The 23164-nt window shown below is 39.8% G+C and overlaps 1 protein-coding gene across 1 annotated transcript; it reads left to right on the forward strand.

Moving 5' to 3' along the window:
- Positions 1-1700: 1700 nt before the first annotated feature.
- RHOBTB1 (Rho-related BTB domain containing 1) lies at positions 1701-21979 on the forward strand (the record flags this gene model as incomplete). The annotated part of the gene is made up of 6 exons (XM_010147300.1): positions 1701-1892; positions 2228-2331; positions 16018-16203; positions 17921-18888; positions 19312-19430; positions 21821-21979. Coding segments are annotated over exons 1-6 (1728 nt in total), but the record flags the coding sequence as incomplete, so codon positions are not given.
- Positions 21980-23164: the final 1185 nt, after the last annotated feature.

The raw sequence follows: 23164 nt of genomic DNA on the forward strand, positions 1-23164 counted from the left end.
TTGTGACAGGATGAACAGTTTCTGGGCCTAGGCTAGTGTGGGACAACTCTCTAAAATGTATTCTTACATGCTAGTCTGTGCTGCAGCATTTCCAGAAGCATTCAGTGTCCACGAAAACATCAGCGTGACACAGCCGTGGCATAAACTCACCCTTGTACCTTGCTGTCTGTGTGGTCCCTAACTCCTCCCGTCCACACAAATAAAGATTTTAAGTGTACATTAGCTATTTTAGCTATTAGCATGCAGTCCATGTCCAAAATTTTACATAAATGGGTGTTTAGTTCTAACACTTACTTTTGTTTCTTGGTTTACATCTCTTCAAGTAATGAAAGAATGCAGTTAAAATTAGTGTTTGGCTAATAATTACTAAACATGCTTTTTCTTAAGTCAGAACAGAGGGCCTCTGACAGTGAAAAATGGACATCAAAATAGCTTGTATCTATTATTTTAAACAGCCTGACAGTTGAATCCATATTCTATATTTATGTGTGAATGAGATGTGCATATTAAAAAAGGTATTAAATAATTAGGTTTCTTTATCTATAGCGCTTTCTTCTCAGGAAAAAGGATGCCATCACTCCAGCTGATGACCTGTGTTTTGTCAATTAAATTGCTGTAGGTTGCCTTGCTGAAATAATTATTAGGCAAGCCTTCCTGAACATGTTTGTGCCTTGCATTTTCCCTTTTCTCCCTCCTTAATTACAATTCCCTGGCAGAGACCAGATTGCTCAGCAGACTACTAGACATTAGAAAACCAACATCAGATATATCAAACTCTGATCCCACGTTTCTTTGTATGAAAACGACAGACTGTAGTAAACATGCAGGAATTGGTTTTAGTTTTTGGAATATCCATTTTTCCAGCTTACGTTCATATCCAGACATTTGTGCAATATGTTGCCATAGAATATTTATGTAAATATTTTCAATAATAAGTTTCCATGAGTATAGTAGCTTCAGAAGTTTTCTGTTCAATTTCCATTGTCATGTAAAAAAGAATTTGTAAATCCAGATAAGTATATTTGCAAGTTCCTGCTGGGCTGTTTGGTTTCATTTTAGTCCATGATCTGTACAAATTTCTCCTTGGAAAATTAAGAGTGTGTGATACATGCAGGATATAGTGGGAGTTGTGGTTTGTAGATAACAGAGTCTCTGGAGTCATCTTACAAGTCAGTTTTATTGTGTGCATATAACTAAAACCATCTGGGTGACTTGCTGTTAGCAATATTGTTTGGAGAGCCCTAAATCAAATCCTGAATGGGCAAGATTACAGAAGGCAGGTTTATACTGGAATCCTTCAGGTTAAACCCACTGATGTCCAGTCTTTCCTCCTTCTTGGCATAAAAAGTATTAGCAAGAGGTTAAGTTTGTGCTAGCTGTCCTTGTTTCACCAAGATCTATCTTCTGCAAACAGGCTTGTGTTTACAGAAACTGAAGTGAAAATAGCATGTGAACAGCATAAACCAACTGCGGTCAGAGTAGTCATGCATTTGCATAACTCTGCAGTATTTAAACGAACGGCTCGCGAGCTTTGATAGAGTTTTCTACAAGGTTTTCCTTTAGAGTTGGTCCTTTTCAGGTGTCTCTCAAGAAGTGGAAGTAGAAGGCATTCTGAATAGCCTAAATTCTCATTCTAAATAGCGTTGGTTTTGCACAGTAGGAGAAAACAAGTTTAACTGTCTTGTTACAGTTTTTGATAAATGGACACTGACATGGACTACGAAAGACCCAACGTTGAAACTATCAAGTGTGTGGTGGTTGGAGATAATGCAGTGGGCAAGACTCGTCTAATTTGTGCAAGAGCGTGCAATACAACCTTGACTCAGTATCAGCTGCTGGCAACTCACGTACCAACTGTTTGGGCCATTGATCAGTACCGTGTCTGCCAAGAGGTAAGGACTGCAGGTGTACAAAATACAGAGCACGTGCTGTGGGGTTCTACTGTTACTTACTGGCAAGCCTGTCTTTGTCAGGATGCAGCAATAAGCTCACAATTTCACGCGTGGTCTCTACTGCAGCCATGGTCTGAACCACATATCCCCGAGTCTCTCATTCCACAGTAACTGCTTTTATCAAGCCTGTTTTTAGAACGGTGCATATGTTGCCTATTTTATAAAGTACAGCACTTGCTGAAAACTGTATGTGATAGACTCTTGGTCTAGTATGCTTTGGACCTTCTTATGGGGTGAATTAGGAATGTACTTGTTTGATGGAGGGAAAGAACCAGGTCCTTGAACGCTCAAGAGATGTTGTGGATGAAGTGAGTGTTTCTCTCAGGCTGTGGGATACGTTTGGGGACCACCACAAAGACAGGCGCTTTGCTTACGGAAGGTAAATTGATCCAAGCAAAATTTTAAGTAATACTTGTAGTAAAAATTTTAGGGCAGAAAAAAAATTGCAAATCTTAATTTTGAAAAGCAAGGACTTAAAACCAATCAAGGGTATTCATATTCCTGCCTACTGCAAAGAGGATTATCTGCTGCAAGGATTAAAAAGATATAAATATTTAAAAAGCAGCATAGTTTTACTACGCTACATTTCCTTGAACAGCCTGCTAAGCTCTGTCAACAACTGTTGTCCTATTTTGAATTTTAAGGAACATATCCCAAAATAAGATTGTAGTTTTACAAAATTGAACGTCAGCATTCCCTGCCTGTATAAGCAGTGTATGATATAATTGCCTAACAAGCAGCTAACAAGGAGAGATGTTGGGAAACATCACTTCCTCTCAATGAAATATATATTTTATTAAAACCTGTGATATTGAGTGGGCAGCTGACCTCTTGAGAGCAGAGCCAATTGCATGAAGGTGAGGCTTTTCTGTATTTTCTTAATTAAAGCTGAGGAAAGGCAAGGTTTTTCTTCTGTAAATATCGTGTCTGCTAGTGAATTGATTAACTCTGGGAAATCCAAAATAATAACTGGATTACTTTTTTTAAATTTTTTTTTTTCCAGCATGTATAATATAACTTTAGCATAGTTTCAATAAGGACTGCAGCCAGTGAGAGTCTTTCTGGTTTGTTTAATGGTAATTAGATCTGGCCTTGTGGCAGTGCAGAACAGCCGCGTAGCAGGCATTTGAATATACATACAATGAGAACAGATTACCTGTATTGGGCAAATACTGAGCTGAAAATGGATTTTGGACAGATATTTTCATAACTGACATTATGATGTCTTGGTCCTTGCAGGTTTTTTCACCTTCTTGAACTTTTTCATATCTACTTCAGTCACTGCAAATAATCAAACTTCCATAGACAGATATTTATCTGATTTACAGCTGGGAACTCCCTTTGTAGAGTGTCAGTCCCAGTTTTGGATTCCATGTTGCCAAAATGTACTAGTTTACTGTTTTCCTTCTCTCCCTGCTACCTGATGAAACAAGTGACTTAGAAGGATGACAGTCTTTCCTATTCTCCACCCCTACAGCTGCTGGAGAGGGTTCTGTTGGCTGAATTCACCAGTTCAATTTTCACGCTGTAAAACTCCGTATGGCAGTTTGTACAAACCCTCCTTTGTGTACAACACCCTGTTAGTTTTCAGAGAGTCGTGAATTATCTTGAATTTTACATCAGGAGGTAGAGTAGCAACATACGTGGGCTACACAACCTGTACCATTTTTAAGTAAGCTTTGTGAGTGAGGAAAGTTACTGACTTTAAGGTAACATTCACCTTAATACTTAGTGCTACTTGAGCATGTGAATAGATACTGGTTTAACATTTGGCAGCATATGGAGCCTACTTTGATAAATATGGATGTAACTTAACGTTTCCACTAACTGTTCCTCTTTGATGTGGCCTGCTGATATTCTGCAACAGATACTGTGTCACTGAGAAGATTACTAGAGATTAGGAGAGCAAAATCAGGCATGTTCTGAACTCTGATCCCACATTTACTGACAGGACGGGAGAGGGGGAGAAAAAACATACTTAGATTCTAATCCTGCACACACACCAAGGAGGACATGAATAACTTGAGATCTCCTGGGATTAAGCATATGAACACAGTGATTCTGTTGTGATGTTATCAGAAGTGAACTTGTGTAGAATCAGGTTTGTTACACCCTGATAAACTTAAAAAGGCTGTTCTGGAAACCTGCTGTTCTGTTAGTGGGTTTTCTGCGAGTCTTAATGCAGAAAGTTACTGGAAACTCTATTATATAACTATTAACTAGTTATAGTAACTATTTTCTAAATAGAATTTCATTAATGTAAGCACTGACTGAGTCTGTTAATGCAGAAAGTTACTGGAAACTCTATTATATAACTATTAACTAGTTATAGTAACTATTTTCTAAATAGAATTCCATTAATGTAAGCACTAAGTATTTCATTGTTTTGAAATCTATTAATGTTTCATTTAAAACCAATTGTTTAGTATTTTATCTATTTTATTGAATGTTCACATTTATAGGAATTGATTTTAAATCCCCTCTGTATGTTGAGCTACAGGCTACTCATGGATGAGTCAAATCTTGCAGTACAGTGAAAGGGGTGTTCTATGCCAAACTGCTCACGGCTACACCTACAAGTTCCCATGTTTCTGATTGTCTGAAGGATCACAGAATAATGTAATCCTTTGGTTCCCTTCAAAATTGTTTTATGAATATGCCCGTTGTGCAGGGGAAGGTTTATTTCAGCCAAATGCTCAGCCAAGACCTCTAATTGTCCTAAACGTGGTGTAACAAGAACCAGCAGGTCATTAATTCATCTGCTGCTCATAGGAAAAATTGTTCCATACAGTTTTACAAAATGTTACAGGAATAGATCACTGACAAGGTGAACAGTTAATAGGATTTGCAGCAAAGATAAAGCCTCCTTAATTCTTTATTTTTCACAGATAGGAACGTGATGGGAGATTGACAAAGGGAATGTATTTTCCATACTTTTCGTGTGACCGGAGAGAAGCGTGTTTGAATGCCACAGAGGATGGAATAGTTAATGCTTACACTGCCATCCTTTAAAGGGGGAGTATGGAGAGTGAGATCCAGGTTGTATTCTACTGTCTGGTGTTTAATTTAATAATCACAATCCTCTATGAGCTTTGGGAAACAGTTCCTGATAGCTTAAGGGAGGGAAGGGGATGTGGCTGGAGCCAGTTGTGGAAATATTTGCTGCAGTTTTATAGCACGACATGGTTTTTTCCTTAAACTAGAGTGTGTGCTTTAGTTTTGGAAGTATCCTGTTCAGTTCAACTTAGGTGCCACGTGGTGCCAAACAGTCATTTGTTGATACTGTCTCACAGGGCTTCATCTGATGCAAAATCACTCGAGAATGTTGTAGAATGACAATGTCTTTGTTATGATTAGCGTGTCGATCCCCAGATCTTAGTAATCTCTTTGTTTAATTAATAACAATCTAGTCACTGTGCTATTGTATTCTCTAAGCCTGCAAATAAGGTGGGAACTTCATATAAAGCTCAAGTAAGGTTTATATACCAGTTTTCCTGGGTGGCACAACTGTATATGTAAAGACATGAAAACATATTCATTTACATTTCAACTTGTTGGGATTCACTATCCTCTTTCTTCCTGTCCAGTCTGGTTTTGAATGAGAGAGTCAACATGTCATTGTGTTCATACTAATTCTAAAAGCAAAAAGGGAACAAGACTGGCTTGCACTTTTGGGTTTTCCTTTGCATCTTTTTCTTTTTTATTTTTTTTCAGGTAAACACGTTCGACTACAATTTAATTAGTATCCGACATATCCTGGGTTTTGATATGTGTAGCTCTAGTGCGTGTAACCATGAACACAGATCTGCAAATGGTTAATTCAGTCCCAATCAAATATTTATTTTCAGTACCATCCATGTGGTTTGTCAGCTAATTCAGCTAGAATGATTTATTTACTTGCAACTCAAATATGAGCTGTAGACCAAACAAAATCTGTTCATACAGCATGGACAGAAAACAGCTTTTTCCTCGTGACTTACAAATGTGCATGAGCCTTGCTGTGAGACTGCTGACAGAGCCTCTTAAAATACATTTAGACTATTTCCTCTGGTTGTGAATGGGTTTCATAAGCCTTGTGGGTATTGTATGTGCACAAAGGAACACATGCATTCGTCTTTTTCTGTGTGATTACAATTCCCTTAACCAGTTACTTCAGTGTAATTGAGTCCATAGAAATACACCTTCTGAACGAGGCTGAACAGGGGTTTGTCACTGACATTTGAAGACTTCCACCAGTATATTTAGGGGTTGGTTGGTTTGTTTGTTTTTCTTAAAAGACTGTAATGATGGTACTACTATAAAAACAAAACCCAGGTAGCTTTGAAGTGAAATGGTATTTGCATTCAGCAGATGCAGTGAGATCAGGTCAAGGTCAGAGAGTTACGCTGTTTGCCTTTAATTAGATCAGTGCCCTCTGTCACTCACTGCCTGTGCCTGAGCTGAGGGTGGGCAAGCAGCTCCTCTCCTTTCTTCAGAGAAGGTCCAAGGTTTCACAAGTGCTTTGAATGAAAGCCCACACTTTCCCTTGAAGTCTTGCTATCCTTGGTTTTATGCTATGTCATTCTCCACCTTCCACGTGCCTCATGAGCCATTTGCTGGCATGTGTTGGAGGGGATCATCAGAGATGTGTCTTCGCAGCCGTAGGTCTTAACAGACACACGGTAGTCTTTTGCTTTGTTAGTCAAGGGTCAGCTGATGGGGAATCCAGTTGTTTTGAGATGTCTCTCACCTTGGCTGCTTCCTTTTGTTAAGTTTTGCTGCCACAAAAGCGATAGGCAGTATCTTCAAATCATCTTCAAATACCAAAATTTTGAGCCTCCCCATCTACTTCATAGTGGTTTATAGGCTATTCAGATTCTTCAACAAGAAATCCTGAAGAACTCCTGTAGAAAAACATTTTTTTGTTTGTTATGATTTTTTTCTCTTTTGAGTTTGACTGATCAGCCCCAGAAAGATTAGAATAAGCAGAGAGGTTCACAGAGAGAGAGCATTCTCAAGTGGTTTTATTCTGATGTATGTATGCACTTATTTTTTCTTCTTTCATTATCTACATTAATATTTGAGGCTTTTTCATTTAGTTGATGGGGAAGTATATGCTTAAATATACTTAAACCAGTCAGATTAATGCAGATCATTTACTTTCTTCTCCACGTTCTACTGTGGTTCCATACTGTGAGTAAAAAGAGGTTGCTATGGAATTGCTGTTAGGAATCCTCCTTTAAAAAGGTGTGTGCTAAATGACTGTTGTTGGGGTCTGAGGCTCAACTTGATGTCTATGTAATCTGTCTATAATAGACAGACACCTGTACTGCTTTGAGTCTTCCTGGGCTGGAGTGAAAAAGTATGTCTCAAATGTTATTTGTGGTATTACATATTTTTCCTAGCTCTCCTAAGTCAGTGGCTGGGTGAGAAAAGGGCATCTGGGCTCTGTCCTGAAAGACTGCAAGGCAACGTCAAACTATTTTGGAAATGCTAAACCTGGGAGGGACTCTCCATCAAAATCTTGATCTTAGTGAATTGTTTCTTTGTGAATAGGTGCTAGGTGGATTTCTTGAGCTTTTTTCTACTCCAGGGGTCTCAGGATCTCAGGCTGGATTTCCTCATACTTATGTTAGACTATATTAGAACAGAACAGAATAGAATATTCAGTTGGAAGGGACCTATAGTGATCACCTAGTCCAACAGGCTGACCGAAAGTTAAAGCATGTTATTAAGGACATTGTCCAAATGCTTCTTTAACACTGAGAGGTTTGGGGCATCAACTGCCTCTCTAGGAAGCATATTCCAGTGTTTGACCACCCTCTCAGTAAAGAAATGCTTCCTAATGTCCAGTCTGAACCTCCCCTGGAGCTGTTACGACCCATTCCCGTGCATCTTGTACGGAAACCCCTCTGTACAACCAGATATAACTGTTGTAAACTGAGTTCTTATCAATAACTTTGTGACATCAACTTGCCAGTTAACATTTCTTGACAGTGTTTTTGATGTTAATAAAAAAAAAAAAAGAGGAGTAGGCTTGGTTTGGTGATAGCCCAAAGCGAAAAATACAATAGTCCGTATTTTCTCCCCAGAGAAAGAGATGCATCCAGCATCTGTTAATGTTCAGTTTTCATGTCTTCTGTGACTTCAGAAGTCACTCTTCTACTGGATGCAAACCAGGATTTTTACTTCCCTCTTTGTCTTGTCCCTGTCTTCGTACCTGTGTTCTTTATCAGTACTCCTGAGGAATCACACTTTTACTGAATTTGGGGGCCTAGCTTTGGATCTTCTTTTTTTTTTTTTTTGATTCTTACCTCCCTCCCCTACCTTGAAATAATTTTTTTTCTTCTAAATATGTTGCTTCAAATGATGTTATAACTATATCTCCTCTTACTTATTTTAAACTCAGTATGTTTTGCTGTTCGATGACTGGTTCCTGGGGTTTATTTAGAGGATGGGGCTGGGAGTAAAGAAAAAGTTCACTACTTCTTTCGTTTATCCTTCTGCAGTATCTTTGATGAAAGTGAGTTGTTCTCTATAGAGAGATAGCATGTAGTTCTTATCTGTAGCCTGTCTCCTTACATAATGGAAAATAAGCTCGAAAAGCCCACCTTCCCTGACATTCCTGGTTTCTCCATTGTTTTGTGAATTTCTTTCTCGTTATTTTATTTCTTGACAGTTCTCTGGAGACAGCAGTCAGTTGAGATATGTCTTAGAAAAACATTTTTAGCTATAGTCTTATCAGTCCCTTTGTATGATATTGTGAGTTTAGGTGTTTGCCCCATGTGGATCGGATGCGTTCCAGCTACCCCTGTACTTTCTCTTGCTCTATCATTTTCTTTCATCCTTCTCCATTGACTTGGTGTTCAGGCTTTGTGTCTTACTTTTCTAAACCACAACTTTGCATGTGATACACACAATATTTCCATATTTCAGCCTCAATTAACTATCTCTGGAATTCTATTTGCCATAGAATTTTTGTTTCTGCAATAGAAGTGCAGTGATTGATACCTCTGCTCCAGGGAAAGGAAAAAAGGCATGTATTGGTATGTTATGGTGGATGTGTATACTGCAAACATACCTGGATCCAAAGAGTTTTACTGAGTCTGCTGGCAAAACTTGGCCCAGAATTGTGCTCGGCCACCTTGCGGGCAGCCTCCTGTTCCAACTGCAAAGTTCTGTTTGGCACTCAGATGGAATTGTTCATATGTAAATGCTGAACTAGAATTATGGGTGACTTTACTTCTTATGGCCAGCAATGAAATGAACCAAGTTCCAAGACTGTGTAAGCAGTCCTTTAAATTAAAAATAAAATTGCTTTCCTCTTGTTACATTGTTCCACACAACTCTGACATTCTTCTTAGGACTATTGCTGGCATTTGTACAACAAAAGTAGTTCTTACACTTTTTTGCAATGAAAAATGAGATATTTTAATCGCTTTTTGTCATTCTCTGTAAATGCGCAACTGTTTTCCCATGAGCATCTCAAAGGAAATAAGAGATTTTAAAATGCTGAACATTCCAACCCAAACGATTCTATGATTTAAGAATGGTGTATTCTTTGTAAGGAATGCATGGGGAAACTCCATTTTTGAAGCACAGTCTTGAAATATACAATTTTCTTAAAGGTAGCTTTATCGTCTTCTTATTACTAATGTTTCCTACTAGAAATGACACTACAGAAATTTCAGAAATAGATCTGCATGCTACTCACCACAAAATCTGAATATATTTCAGGGCATTTTGAAAGTTTCGCACTTTACACCAGTACTTAAGAAGCTTCACTGCTGTCGGTAAAGTATAGAACTAATTGATTCTCCTTACCACATCCAGGGCACTGCATGGTCTTGCCCTGCCTTACCTGGATATCTTCAGTTCTCCACGTGCCAGGCACCCCTGCATTTTAGTTTTCTTAGCCTCTCATCTGTTTTGAGTGTGTGCACATGAGTCCTGTGTCTTCAGGTCATTTTGTTATGCTCACCAGTCACTTAATGAATTTCTTCTCATTTCATCTGATGGCTGCAACTGCATCTACTAAAAACTGGGTCCACTTAAAACATTATCAGCCTTGCTTATCTGCACAGGTTTTTTTTCAGCTCGGTGAGATGCATGCATGAAGAATGTTGTGTAACTGAGTGAATCTCTTTCTTCAAATTGTATCTGGATTGACATGGAGATGCAGCAGGGTTTTGTTCAGCCATAAATTCTTAATTTAATTCTTAGATAACCTTCTACTGCTTGAATCTCCTGTTTGGGAATTTGGGAGCTGATATTTGCACTCGGGTTGCTGCCCTACACCATCTTTCCTTTTGGGTGGTTGAAGAAATATGCAGGTGGACACTAGAAATAGCTCTTGTCAAATTTGGGTCTCAAGTGGGATAAGTTCAGCTGTGATGCAGTTTTCTGAGGAACCTTGGGAAAAATTATGGGAAGTGTGTAAGGGGAAAAAAAATATGAGGGCAGGAGTTAAAGCAAAACTTTTTATTGATAAATACATGTCTAAGGATTAACTGTTCTTGTAAAGTCAAGAGAGTCTAACAAATTGGATGGACCTTTACCAAATTGTTTGCTATGTAAAATTCTATTAAACTCCTTACTTCAAGCTTGCTTCTTCTCAGAGAAAGCTGATATCTAAAAATAGGGAAAAATAAAGATTATAATAGGAGAAATCCACTGGGGTTTTTCTTCCCTCCCCTCTCAGTCTATTCTTAAAGTTTGATTTGATTAAATATGTGCAACAGACTTCTTGTCAGCCAAAATGTAATTTGTCTATCCTTAAACTGATCTGTCAAATTTAACTCTTGAGTCTCGTTTAAGCTCTCTAAAACAGAATATGTATTTTTGACTTGTCCTGTAGAAAGATTATAAGATAGCATGACAAGACAATTCAGTCTTCCTCCTCTCCCACTCCCTGCGTTGATTTCCAGATCAGAGATCTCCTCTTCCCATTCTGTATTCCTCACAGCTTTATTTCTTCCCCTTTCCAAACCCAACAGTATTATTCCATGACTGTATGGCAAATGATACCCCAAATACATGACCAGCAATTCTTGCATGCAGCAGCTTTTTCCCAGTAACTTGTGAATTATAAACCAGCAATAGCAGCGTGCAGTGTGTACATTTCAGAAGGAAGGCGGTTTCCTTAATGAGACATAAACCCGTGTCGGCAGCCAGCACCACAGTATAGAACTCTAGATTCAGACTGTGGAACATTAAATTTTTAAACACGCTTGCCATGGAAAATATGAGAGAATCATTTGATATTGCTGTTTCCTTGACATCCTGTCTAAAATAAGTGAAAATAACGTAGCAGTTGCTCATTGAGGGATGGCTCAGTCACGTGGTGTGCAGGTACATCCGCAGAGCAGCTCACTGCACCAGCTCTGGAACACATAGCATGTAAGCAGATGAGTCTTTCAAAATCTCAGTCCCGGAGAAACAGAGCGCTCTGTTACACAAAACAGCCCTAGTTAGAAAGCACTAACTTCTCTGCTGCTTCCAACAGCCCTGTCAGAAAGGCGTGTTACTTTGCTAATATACTGCTTTTCCTCCCTCAGCTCAGGAGTTCTCTTTGTAGTGACTGCAGGGTAACTTCCAGATGGCTGCAGTGGTGACCTGTAGCTTGACCACTGCTGCAGCCTGAGGTTGATAATTTAAAGTTGTCCTGTCTTTGTCAGCACTGTACTCCTTGCTTTTCGGAAGTGACTTGGGCTGCTCTCGGTACATCTGGTATGGTGCCTAACTCACACAGTGAGAGTTCCCAGGGCGGCAGCACACCACGTGCTGATTCCTGCCCGGGATTTGGTGCTCTTCAGGGTTTCTTCTCATTCTCTGAAATCTAAAAAGGGGTAGTTTTCTTCCATCAGAAGTTCTTCTTATTCAATTTTGGGAAAATACTGCTGAATGCATTGAGGTAACACCTAAGTTACGTAGTTGGGTTGCTTCTCAGAATGGTGGTAATGTTCTTTCCTTGCCCACAGAAGCCTCCTACAGGTAGTCCATAACTATGTTTAGGCCAAGCAGGGCTGACCCCAGGTGTGTATGTTTTGCATTAAGAATTCTTTCTGCAACTCCAAGGGGAGCGTGGAGTGCTCTTACGCTTTAATGTGAGACCCCAGTGCAGGAGTCTGGGCAGCCAGGAAGGGGCAGAGAGGTGAGTGGTGGCTGATCTGCCTTCAGCTGAGAGAATCTGTTCCCCTTTTCCATCTGCCAAGTGCCACACATCAACATCGTGTTCTCTCCTGTTTGGAGCCCCAGCGAATAGAAAGAAACCTGTTTTCTTACATGGGTGATGCAGTGGGTTTCACCGGTGGGTTTTCACACGCTCGAGTGAGTCACACAGGAGTTAGGAGTTTTGGTGATATTTAAGTATGTTCAGATGTTTCAAATAATACAGTAGATGATTCACAATTTCTTCTGATAAACCTTTGGAAAGCAGAATGTAAGAATAAATCAGTTATGCATTTCCAACATGTACTACTGACTCTACAAGAGAATGTGTTGGATATCCAAGCTACCCTTTCTCTTTGAAGAGTTATTTGTAATAATTAATGTTTCTTGTGATACTTCAGTATCAAACATCAGCATATGCATAAGTGTAATCATAACACTTTCATTGTATTTAACAAAGGTGGATGCACACAGTGCCTGATCTATTGCCCACCTCTAGGGGGAATGCGATGGAGTTCTAAAGCACATTTTGGTTTTCAAGTCTATGGAAATGCTTCTTGAATCATTCCAAAATTTTACTGGGAAATAATTATGACATTTCTTTTTAGTAAAAAGCAGCTTATATTTGTGAATATATTGCTGCAGAGAGAAAGAAGAAAGCAAAAGTAAACCTGATTCATCCTTTCTCATTCTCCAAGTAACAAAACCGCACAAAAATGGCAATAAATTAGGGTGGTTTTTTTTCAAATCCTATCCTTTAATGTTCCCTGAGAATTTTAAAATAACATTGGTAAATTTTTAATGTTCGGGAAATATTAATGCGTTACTTTAACCTGACAGGTTCTGCCCTTTATGAACAAATGTCAAACTAAACTTTATACTGAGACGTTAGCAAGTTGTAAAAGTGCCTTGACATTAAAAGGAATTGTAGGTTTTTTAATTAAAGTTTCTAAAGGGCAGTTTTCCCCAGATGTTCAGAGTCCTATGTAGAGAGTTAATCTTCCTCGTATAATACAGTCTCCAGTTTGTACTAAGAGTGCAAATCATGCTTATGACTTGAATGAAAACCGAATTTATTATGATAAGGTGGATATATTTTGTGAGCTAGCAGGCCCGGCTGTGGTGTTGGTTCAGCATGTGAACTGTCACTACCCAGTGATTTCCCATCTGTCCTCCTTATGGCACACGGCCATTTATTTCTTCCTGTCCAGTACAGAATTCTCAGGATATTAATTTTATGGGGAAGTCCAGGTTTTAACACAGGATAAATAAAATGCAAATGACATTTGTTTTACCTCTTTATTCTGTTTTTTCACTGCATTCGGAAGGCAGTAAGATGGAAATGTCCGTCAGTGCAAGGTTATGTGTGCTGTGAGTGACGGGTGAAGAAACCAGCTTTCCCCAGCTCAGTTTTATGGTTGCGCAGGGAAAGTCAGAGGTGATGAGTTCACAGAATCACAGAAAGGTTTGGGTTGGAAAAGACCTTTAAAGACCATCTATAGTCCAACCCCCCTGCCATGGGCAGGGACATTTTTCACTAGACCAGGGTGCTCAAAGCTCTTTCCAACCTGGCCTTGAACACTTTCAGGGATGGGGCATCCAATCCACAGCTGGGCAACCTGTCCCAGTGCCTCCCCACCCTCATTATAAAAAATGCCTTCCTTAAGTCCAGTCTAAATCTATCCTCCTTCAGTTAAAAACCATCACCTCTTCCCCTGTCACTACAGGCCCTATTAAAAAGTCTATCCTCACCTTTCTTATAAACCCCTTCAGCTACTGGAAGGCCACAATAAGATCTCCCTGGAGCCTTCTCTTTTCCAGGCTGAATAAGCCCAAGTCTCTCAGCGTGTCCCCATAGACAGCTCAAGAACCACATGCAGCTCTCTAGCAAAAACGTGAGACTCGCTTGGCAAGGCCTGTAACACATGCGGGGCTGTGCTGGGGCCAGTCTGCAGGGTAGTCTGGGCCTGTCCAGTCTGAGGACACAGATCGTCACTGGCTCTTCTCAGGAGCCCACATCTGTGGCCAGCCCAGCATCGGGCAGCAGCAGCGCCATAGGGAAGCTGTTGTCATCTCCTGCCTGTGAACTCCTGCTGGAACTCTGCTTCCTTTCAGTTTTCTGGGAGGGAGACGTGATGAGTGTCTTGTGGTTTGTAGAGTCAGGAGGGTTGGATACTCGTGTCTGCAGTTACTTGGCTAGGGTATTAATTCCTGAAGGATGCAAGACAGTCGGTCTCTCTAAGATGCTTAGTTAAGTTAGGACCAGTCAGACAGCCAACACTTGCCTCGCCGGCAGTCCTGATGATCTTGAATTAAACAACAGTTGACCAGTTGGAATATGTAACACAGTTTTTTAATTTTAGCTGTATATAGATTTCTGCTTTCTGGGTGCTAAGCAAACATCTGCTGGGCCTAGGTTTTACTCCTGCGTTACCTTGAATAGAGCGAGTTTGAATTTAAAGGATATTTGCCTCGATTATGTAGAAGACCAGTGTATTAGCTGCTTTCCACTTCACTGTTCAGTAGGTGACTTTCCCATTGAAAGGGCCTCGTTTCTAAATATGACACGAGTGGCAGTTTATGTAAGCTACAGACTTGGGGCAGGAGCATTTCTCTTGCATTAGATTTATGCTCACAGCACTACCCGTATTGTCTGCAGCTATCTTGAGAAAGGCTCTTGCTGGATATATCTGTGCCCTCCATGAAACGTAGAAAGCGGCAGTACTGAAGAGGTATTTCATTATTTCAGAGGTGAATGTTAAGATTCACTGCTGCTGCTCTATACATTACACAATCTGCAGACACAACATCTTTGTGCTAAATCAAAGAGTAATTGAAGTGAGATAGACATGGTATTACTGAGCTTATCTTGCTGACAGTTCTGTAGCAGTAACTCCCTTCGCCTCAATTTTCTTAAGAATTTCAACTCAACCTTTTTTTCTGCTTTTTTTTTTTTCTTTCCCCATGACAGACCCAAGAGCTTGAGAACTGCTTTGTAACATCCCATCCCAGTTTATAAATAATGAAATGGACCCAAGTTAGAAATGCCCTGAGAAAAGTATTCAAGCATTTCTCTGCCTTAGGGTGCTAGGTCTGACAAGAGCTAGGTGGTGGTTTAGTGGATGAACTGTCAACCTTCATCCTCATGCTTATGATTTATAAACTGAGTTTATTTAGTGAAGTACTTTATGTTTTTTTAAAACCTTTAAAAGCCTGCAAATGTTGTCATGCTTACTCTGATTTAAGGCACTGCCCTACTCTACACTCTACTGACCTTATTTTCATGGTAATGTTTATTTTTGCTTCTGTTGTGGAAGCGGTCATTCTCCGCTAATTTGCCCTTCTAGCAGGTTATTTATTAAAGGTGCTGGAGAATTGCTGTGCAAAGGGTATTGCAGAGGAGCCCACCTCAGTACCTAAAATGGTGCAGTAAAGGTATTTCTCCATGACAAGTTCAGAAGTGATCTGTGTCTGCCTGTGTGGCTGTTGCGCAGTTTGTCATAACTCCTTTCTAATTCCTAAGCACCAGCGATCTCTGAATTGCAGTTTAGGTGTCCAGTCAGCAGAATTATTTCTTGAGCAATGACAGCCTGTGAATAACTGTAGTGTAAGCGCAGAGAATGGCAAGCAGCCCTACCTCTCTTCCTAGTGCTCCGTTCATACGTGCAGGGATCATCTCTTGGCATGGAGGGGCAGTGCTTCCTAGGTATGTGGCTTTGTGCTCCATGCTTTTGTGGTGAAATGTGTAGCTTCTATCAGACCTCTGCACGAACATGTATTCTGACATCTGGGTGTCAGCGCATTTTTTAAGTGTGGAGTGGAGTAGCTTTAAGTTGGAGTGATGAAAATAGGTGAAGAGTCAGTGGAAAGCGTGTTGTCTGGGTTTTAATTGGATATCTTCTTGTTGCTTTTCTAGGTCTGATGTAGTGGTTCTGTGCTTTTCTATTGCTAATCCTAATTCCCTGAATCACGTGAAGACGATGTGGTATCAAGAAATCAAGCACTTCTGTCCTCGCACACCTGTCATTCTGGTGGGCTGCCAGCTAGATCTCCGTTATGCAGATCTTGAGGCTGTTAACAGAGGCAGACGGCCTTTGGCAAGGTAAACTTTAAACAAAAATAGAATTTCTTTAAAAAATTGTCTTGGTAATCAGGTACCGTACTTTCAGAAGAGAAGTGGTAGAGCCTGGTTTCCTTTTTCTGTAAAATGAGAACATGTGTTTTTTTCTAGTTCTGTTGTCTGAGTTGGTTAGTTCTTTAACACATACAGTTATTGTGTGTTTCCCACAGTATTTTTTCACATTGGACATCTAAATTGTTTAGGTGCCTGAACACTACAATAATAGAGAGAGAATAATGATTCCTGGGAGTTTTCATATATGTCTTTATCCATCTGAAAATGTGTATCATGTCCTACCCTGTCACTACTATCAGATACTGTTTTAAACCAACAGATTCTACTCCATTCTTAACTCTCAGTGTTTGGGGGCTTTTTTATAAATGTAATCCTAGATCATGGCAGAAAATAAAGTAGTTATAAATTAAATTTTTTGAAGTTCTGAGATTAAAAGAGTTTGGGGTCATTCTGGAGAAGCTTTGTTTTTCCATTTCAAAAGACAAGCATTCACATGTGTGGGCCAAACAGTCCCACAATTACCTGCTCGCTTCTCATTTCCTCCTTTTATGAATTTGAATGAGACCAGATTCATGGAAGTAATATCCATGATCAGGTAATTAAAGACTGCATTGTAATAAATTTCCTTAAAGGGATTGAATTAATGTTTCATGGGCTCTTAGAAAACTGCGTTGCATTGTATTCAAATTCTTGACTCGGCAATATGATTTTCATAGGTTGGTTTGTTTATTAAACATTTCTTGGTTGTGTGGGTGGGGTGGGCTGTTTGTTTGACTCTTCGAAAGGAAGTGGTTTTTTCAACTCCCAAAATTATTCTTCTGCCCTGCTTTCTGATTTCACCATTACTAAAGTTTGACTCGGTACTCCGCGTGTTTAGCACAGATTTCTGCCACCTGAACCGATTATTAGCTGGCGATAAAGCAAGCTGTTGTCTGGAGTGTGCCAAGTCTGTACCAGCGTGTGTCTGCCCAATATGGTGTGCTCAGAGAACGCACTGTTGGGTCGTGTCTGCTGGTGAGATGATTTCTTTTGTTGGGAAAATGGATCCTAGCCCAAACTTTTTTCTCGTTTGTTTATGCTATGTCATGTACTAGAGGTGCTCTGGAAATTCATGCATTCCCACATTATGCTTCTACAGCCAAAACAGGTCTGGCTCTTGAAGTGTGTTACACTTTTGTCACAGGCTACTGTGATGGTGTTTAAAAGGGTAAGCTTAAGAAATAGCTCTCATTTCATATTTAGCTATATTTGTCGCATTTCTGCGTCATGAAAATTTCCATTTGAGTTTAAATGATGGATGCAAAGAAAGATCCTGACAGAGTATCTGAGGAGAAAGGGAAGTTAGGAGGGTTTTTAGATAATGAAAGTTCTCAAGCATGCTATCAACATTTTTAGTGTAAATTTCCCTTTAACAGAGAGAAGGATTGCTCCATTTTGTGCAAATGATTTCTACATATTTTTAGTAACATTGCAAAGACGCCACCAAACTTAAGCAAAATTCCAAGTTTGTGGAGCCATGGTTGTAGATTTCCAAAGGGCTTTGTGGGCTTAATTTTATATTTTGTTTCATTTGAATTATAGTTATCTCAGAGATATTTTGCTGAGACGTTTTAGAAAATTCCATGCTTCCTGGAGTAACTCTCTGTGATGTGTGTAAGAATGTTTGTTTTTTGTTTAACCCTAGGCCAATAAAAAGAGGAGACATTTTACCACCAGAAAGAGGCCGAGAGGTTGCCAAGGAACTTGGGATACCATACTATGAAACCAGTGTATTTGACCAGTTTGGGATTAAAGATGTGTTTGACAATGCAATTCGAGCTGCCCTGATCTCCAGAAGACACCTGCAGTTCTGGAAATCTCATTTGAAGAAGGTCCAAAAACCTTTGCTTCAGGCTCCATTCCTACCTCCAAAAGCCCCTCCTCCGGTTATCAAAATTCCTGAGTGTCCTGTGCCGAGCATGAATGAAGCTGGATATTTATTGGACAGCCCACTGTGTGCAGATGTTCTGTTTGTTCTCCAAGAGCAGGACTGCATTTTTGCTCACAAGATTTACCTAGCTACCTCCTCTTCAAAGTTTTATGACCTTTTCTTAATGGAATGTGAGGAAAGTCCAGACTTGGATGAAACACAGCGTAATAAAGAAAATGCAAATAAGGATGTTCTGGCAAGTCACCTTGAGACAAATGGTGACAGCGACGAGATGTCCTTGAAATCTGCTGATGTTAAAATCTCCCCACTAGAAAGTACTGACTCTTCAAACTTGCAAGAACCTGAACTCAGTGAAACAAATTGTGCAACAAGATCTCTGTCATCCTGGGGTAAGGGGTTTGTTAGTGTGCATAAGGAAATGCAAGTGAATCCTGTCTCGAATAGGACGTGTCCTGTAACTGTGGTAAAAATGGATTCGTCTGTGCAGGCCGGACCTTTTAAAACTGTTCTGCAGTTTTTATACACAGGGCAACTGGATGAAAATGAAAAAGATCTCACAAGACTAGCTCAGATTGCTGAAATCTTGGAAGTATTTGATTTGCGAATGATGGTGGAGAATATTATGAATAAAGAAGCCTTCATGAATCAAGAGATTACTAAAGCATTTCATGTCAGAAAAGCTAATCGGATAAAAGAGTGCCTTTGCAAAGGAACATTTTCTGGTAAGTAAATACATGCTTTAATGGGAAAAGCACTAATTCTTTTCTCATTCATGTTACTGTCACTTCACAGACTTCAAAAACTGTCACAGCTTACATTGTTCCAAGAGGAAGGATGAGCCCAAAATTATAGTGTTGCTCAGGGCCAACTGTACCAACCTGGGATTGTGCAGTTTAATTTCTTAACATCTACACACAAGCTTCTAAATAACTGACCCTATTTTCCAAAGTGTTGAAGATCCAATGTCCCCCTTCTAAGTGAGGCTTTTTACTTAACTCTATAAAACTCTAGTTATCTTCAGGGTAGGGGTCGTGGGAAGTGGAAGAATCCTTGGTTAACGATGTGCGAGTGAAACACGTTCTTGAGACACAGTTTCACTTCAAACACAGACTTGCAGCATGGCTGTTTCTTTGTTCCCATGGCAGATGTGACATTTAAATTGGATGATGGAACCATAAATGCCCACAAGCCACTCCTGATCTGTAGCTGTGAATGGATGTCTGCTATGTTTGGAGGATCATTTATTGAAAGCTCCAACAGTGAGGTATTTGTCCATTTTTGTCTATTTTGCTTATCATGTCTGATGGATTTAGTGATGGAAGGACATTCTGTATCTATCTGAAGGGTTGCAATAATCCCTGGAATGATTCTTTAGTCTTCCCTGGTAGACTTGGGATGCTTTTCTTCTTAAGGCATGAAGTTAGGATGCCTAGGAGGATAACGTATTTTCTGCAAGGCATGAGACTTCCTCCGATGCTGGAACGTGTGTTTAAACCTGAAATCCCTTAAAATATTAAAAAGGGAGGGAAATTAAATATTGATTTGTGAATTGCTTCAAAATAAGTTTTCAAGTTGTGTGCATATATATTTATACAATCAGAAGCATTACAGAAAATACTTTGAGCAGGAGTACTGAGGAAGAAATTAGAGGAAAGGAGGATTAAAGAATGTGGAGTGTTAAACTAGAAAAGGGGGCTGGCTTCACAGTACTTCAGTAGACACTAAGCTCAGATTCCCTAGTGCATCAGCTTGTCCTCTTAAGTAATGCAGGAATAAAGTACAGTATAAAAGATCTCGGTGCCTCGAAGTACGATGCTGCAGCAGAAGCCTTGTGTTTTCATGTGCTTTCATGGTCTGTTTTTCAAATTCTAAACACTCTGCTAGTATTTTTTTTCTTGTGTCTTAGCCGTACCCAGGTGTTGATTTTTTTTCGTTTTGATTTTCTTGTTCCTTTCCATACTTACAGGTCGTCTTCATATGAAGAGTTCAGGTTTTTTGTACTTAATATTCTGGAAACTTAGATTTTTCTTGCTGCTTCTAATACAGCTGTAAACATGCTTCCTTTCCCAGAGGCAGGCTCGACAAGTGGTTCATTAAAAATACATAGCTTGATTCTAATAAGGAACATTTGGCAATGAAGAATATACATTCATTTTCTACCAGCCTATTTTTAATGATTAACTTAACAGTCTTAGCTTATCTTTCCAATTTAAAATATGTAGGTTCCATTTTGTAGAGTTCAAAGCATTCAGTAATGCTTTTGGAAGTTTTACAATATAGATGGATATGAATTGACCGGTTTATTAAAAAGAAAACCAAAACACCTAGTTTTTACTTATTTTTCTGTATTTGGGACAACATTTTATAAACTCATTCACTGAATGTACTGTTCTCTGCACTAACAAAAATATATTAATAATGAATGAGTTTCACAACTGGCTCCTTTTACTCGGAGAACTGAGCTGCTTCCCGGAGCGGCTGATATGCGTCAGAGGCTCATGCTTCAGCACCAGCAGATCTGGGTCTGAATATCATCTGTCCAGGCAGAGCTGAAAGAAAAATTCACAAGCCCTCAAAGACTTAACAACCAGCTAGACAACGATTAACTCCTGCCTAGCAGGAAGCATGTGCTGGCTGCTTCCAAGCAGTCAGGTGGAGTTATATGTACATCTAATCCTTCGTAATAATTTCATTATTATTTTTCTGCTCTGCCATTTTTTATTTCACTGCAAGTTCTTCAGGGTACCACAGTGCATTCTTCAGTGCCAGGGTGACTTGAGTTATGATGATGTGCGTTACAAGCTGCTGACCAATGGGCTCGAGTAGCTTGGCTATTGGAAGCAGACTTACCTGCTGCAGCCTTGAGCCCTGCAAGAATCAGTTTTCCCCTGTTCTTTGGAGGAGTGACTGTGTATGCAAACTACAGCTGAGATGCTACAGTGATAGGTTACAGTCAGGCTTTCTAACACTCCTTTTCTCTTCTTTTAGGCTTCCCTGCAGTGGAGTTAGGGTTGTGCTGGCGAGAAACTAGATAGCTTTTGTCCTAGTCTTGGCAGTCTCACTACACAGTGGTTACATGTAATTACATGTGTGTGGCAGAAATGGTTTACATTTTCTCTGCCTCGTTTCTTCAGTTCTCAGTCCCTTCCTACCCATCATTTACTTGAATAATTTGGTTATTTATAAACAAACTGAGAGGGGTGGGGTTTTTATTATCCTTTGGTTTCTGTTCTTCTCAGAATCCCCAGAATATCCCTTGCCAGGAGGAGATTGATTGCATTGCTCAAGAATTCTGCCAAGGGGGGTTCAGCTCGGGAAGTGCTCAGTGGCTTTACGTATCCCACAGTGCTGACCACTCAGAGGCTAGAAAGCGCTGAACAGGTTCACTGTTTGATGTGGATCCAATTCCAGGAACTTGGTAGAGTTGCTTGTATGAAAGCTGGCAAAGGATCCGATTCCAGATCTGCTTACCTGTTGGCAGCTTCTTGAACTTTAATGGGAAATCTCTTTTTTTGAAAAAAAAGTTTTCCCTGTATTTCTGAAATGACTTGAAGAGGAAAAGAGACAGTCCGGTAAAGTGGCAGAAATTAAATGTGGACTCTATATGGAAATTCCTTCATTATTACAGACTCTTCTCTTAAATACCTTTTCCAGGTAGTTCTTCCCAACATAAACAAGACCTCCATGCAAGCGGTTTTAGATTATTTGTATACCAAGCAACTGTCCTCCAGTCAGGAACTGGACACACTTGAGTTAATCGCATTGGCAAATAGGTTTTGCCTCCCTCACCTGGTCGCACTAGCAGGTAAGAATGTGTGGCCTTGTCCAATGCGGTGTCTTCTGTGACGGCTGAAACGTGGGGTTTCGAACAGACAGGATTTTCTCAAGGGTCAGGGATTTTTTTTTTTTTCCCCTGAAGGGGATATTATAACACAAATTGATATTTTCACTCAGAAAAATGTATTTGCCTTTGTCTTGCCTTTAGTTTTGTGCTACACCAGCTCAGAACATTAAATTATTCTGTGCTTTAAAAACAGAAAGAGTAAACCTTCTCTTTAGCATTGATATAAAGTCTGTGGTTTGCAATATCTGTTTTGTGGTTTAATTTTCCTGAAAACATGATGGATCCCAGGCTTTCCATTACATAATGAATGAAGTTCTCCCTTATACATTCCTGTTTGAACAGAGTAACTGAGCCAATTCAAAACTGATCTAGATGATTATGTTTTTTAGAAATGCTGTCTGGATCCCTTTTCACTGCCTAGAAGGGAATTGGGTATTTTGGTATATGCATGGGGATTCAAGCCTCATTTCAGGAAGAAAGACCTTTCTATCACATATTTAGAGAAAAATTACAGGAATGGATACTAGTTAGATTGAAAATTAAATCCATACATACCCCGGACCTCCAGGGTTGGGGTTTTTGTGTTTTCTTTATTTCTCTCTTTGTATGTAAGTTGGCATTGTTCTGAAGTCATGGCCAAGGCTAAAGCTCAGAGACAGATGAAGCAAAGCTATACGTATTTACAGGACAACATTTAGGGAAAAAACAGCGTTAAGAATATTTCATTCCATTTAATTCTTGATGAAATAATTCTGAGTCCAGATGCTACTGCCAGCAACTGAGCCCCGTAGAAATGGCAAGATCATGGAGCAGATCCTCCCGGAAACCATGCTGAGGCACATGGAGAATGAGGAGATGATTGGTGACAGCCAACATGGCTTCACCAAGGGCAGATCGTGCCTGACAAATATGGTGGCTTCTACGATGGGGTCACGACCCTGGTGGATAGAGGACAGGCAACAGATGTCATCTACCTGGACATGTGCAAAGACTTCAATACTGTCGCACATGACATCCTTGTCTCGAAACTGGAGAGACATGGATTTAACAGATGGACCACTCAATGGATAAAGAACTGGATGGCCGCACTCAGAATGTGGTGGTCAGTGGCCCAATGTCTGAGTGGATGCCAGTAACGAGTGGTGTTCCTCAGG

Source organism: Eurypyga helias, unplaced genomic scaffold, assembly GCF_000690775.1.
Source record: "Eurypyga helias isolate BGI_N326 unplaced genomic scaffold, ASM69077v1 scaffold6290, whole genome shotgun sequence".
Taxonomy (NCBI): Eukaryota; Metazoa; Chordata; class Aves; order Eurypygiformes; family Eurypygidae; genus Eurypyga; species Eurypyga helias.